The 2,030-nt window shown below is 42.3% G+C and overlaps 1 protein-coding gene across 1 annotated transcript in view; it reads left to right on the top strand.

The window, feature by feature from the left end:
* Xrcc6 (X-ray repair complementing defective repair in Chinese hamster cells 6) overlaps positions 1-2,030 on the top strand; it is a 29,379-nt gene that overhangs the window by 12,214 nt on the left and 15,135 nt on the right. The window contains exons 4-5 of the mRNA XM_013024777.1: positions 790-928; positions 1,156-1,410. Coding sequence (XP_012880231.1) covers positions 790-928; positions 1,156-1,410 — 394 coding nt within the window. The remainder of the gene's footprint in view (positions 1-789; positions 929-1,155; positions 1,411-2,030) is intronic.

Raw genomic sequence — 2,030 nt, 5'->3', positions numbered from 1 at the left:
CTACAACACTTGATAAGAAATGTACTCACTATCTTGCCCATGTAATTGTAACCCCTCTGTACAGTATTTTCACAATAAAAAAAAAAAAAGGAGAAAAAAAAATAAAACTTGAAAAAAAAAAAAAAGAAGCAGCTCAGGGACAGCACCCAGGCCCTAGGTTCAAGCCCCAGGACTGGCAAAAAAAAAAAAAAAAGACTTTTCCTGTTCAGGCTAGCTTTGAACCTCAATCCTCAGAACTCAGCTTCCCGAGTAGCTAGGATTCCAGGTGTAAGCCACAAGCATATAGCTGGAATCATTGTTTAAAAGAAAGTAGAGTTGTGATGGTGGTGCACTCGTGTAATCCCAGCACTCAGTCCTCCTGCCTCAGCCTCCCAAGCACTGGGATTACAGGTTTGCTCTCCCACATCTGGCTCGAATCATGTTTTTGATTTCTTACCTTCTGTTAAATACAGATTGTTCTTTGTGTTGTATTACAGATAAATATCTATTTGTAGATAGATACTTGTATATAAATAGGTATACAGATATATATTTACATATAATTTATAATACATGTAATTTATAATTTGTAACATATAAGGTATACTTTATAGATATAGGTATATATCTATACTTACTATCTAATAGATATCTCTGCCCATCACACTAGATTCAGGAGTTTCCTGAAGATAGAGGTTGTGTCCTAGCCTAGTGCCATGTATAAATTCAGCTGCTTTATATTGAGCACATACTAGACACCTATGGAACTATAGTGCTATGTAAATACTCCTTTACTTTCTATTTTTGCAGTGTATTGTGAGTGTGTACACCAATAAGATCATAAGCAGTAATCGTGATCTCTTGGCAGTGGTGTTCTATGGCACGGAGAAAGACAAAAATTCAGTGAATTTCAAAAATATTTATGTCTTACAAGAGTTGGATAATCCAGGTCAGTAATGTTCTAAAAATCAGTGTTTTTGCTTATCCAAGAATGTCACTACCCCAAACAAAGAGGACTGTGGATGAGGAATCTGCCTTCCTGTTGTTTAGGCGCGTGCTTTCCTGCATGTGTAATATTCATTGACTTACCAGAAAGGGCCCTCTGTTAGCCTGTGGCGAGGATGGAACTGATGCTCTTCTGGTCTCTCTGCCCATTTGACTCCTGCCTCTGATCAGGTGCTAAACGAGTGCTAGAGCTGGACCGCTTTAAGGGACAGCAGGGAAAAACCCATTTTCAAGAGCTCATTGGCCATGGATCTGACTACTCATTGAGTGAAGTGCTGTGGGTCTGTGCCAACCTCTTTAGTGACGTCCAGGTCAAGATGAGCCATAAGAGGATCATGCTGTTCACCAATGAAGATGACCCCCATGGCAATGACAGTGCCAAAGCCAGCCGGGCCAGGACCAAAGCCAGTGACCTCCGTGACACAGGTGAGCATTTTCCTTGTTCTTTTAAATTGGCACTTAATTTGATGACTTGCTTTGTTGCTGGTGTCAAGTTTTTCTTTTCTTTTTTTTTGGGGGGGGGGTCCGGTTGTGGGCCTGAACTCTGGGCCTGGGCACTGTCCCTCAGCTCTTCAGCTCAAGGCTAGCACTCTACCACTTGAGATACAGCGCCACGTCCGGCTTTTTTTTTCTGCTTATGTGGTGCTGAGGAATGGAGTCCAGGGCCTCATGCATGCAAGGCAAGCACCCTACCACTGAGCTACCTTCCCAGCCCCTAAGTTTTGCTTTTCATTATCCAGAATCAAATGAAAGAATAAAGTGTGTTGGGCGCCCGTGGCTCACACCTGTAAATCCTAGCTACTCAGGAGCCTCAGAACTGAGGATCATGGTTAAAAGCCAGTCTGGGCAGGAAAGTCTATGAGATTCTTAACTCCAATTAACCATCAGAAAACCAGAAGTAGTGCTGTGGCTCAAAGTGGTAGAGTGCTAGCCTTGAGTGAAAAAGCTCAGGGACAGCACCCAGACCCTGAGTTTAAGCCCATGAATGACCAAAAAAAATGTTAAGAAGTGTGGTTCTGATGGTAGAGCACCAGACTTGAGTGAAA

Source organism: Dipodomys ordii, unplaced genomic scaffold, assembly GCF_000151885.1.
Source record: "Dipodomys ordii isolate 6190 unplaced genomic scaffold, Dord_2.0 Scaffold79, whole genome shotgun sequence".
Lineage (NCBI taxonomy): Eukaryota > Metazoa > Chordata > Mammalia > Rodentia > Heteromyidae > Dipodomys > Dipodomys ordii.
Note: the sequence above shows the minus strand (reverse complement) of the source record. Positions and strands in the feature narration are given on the sequence as shown.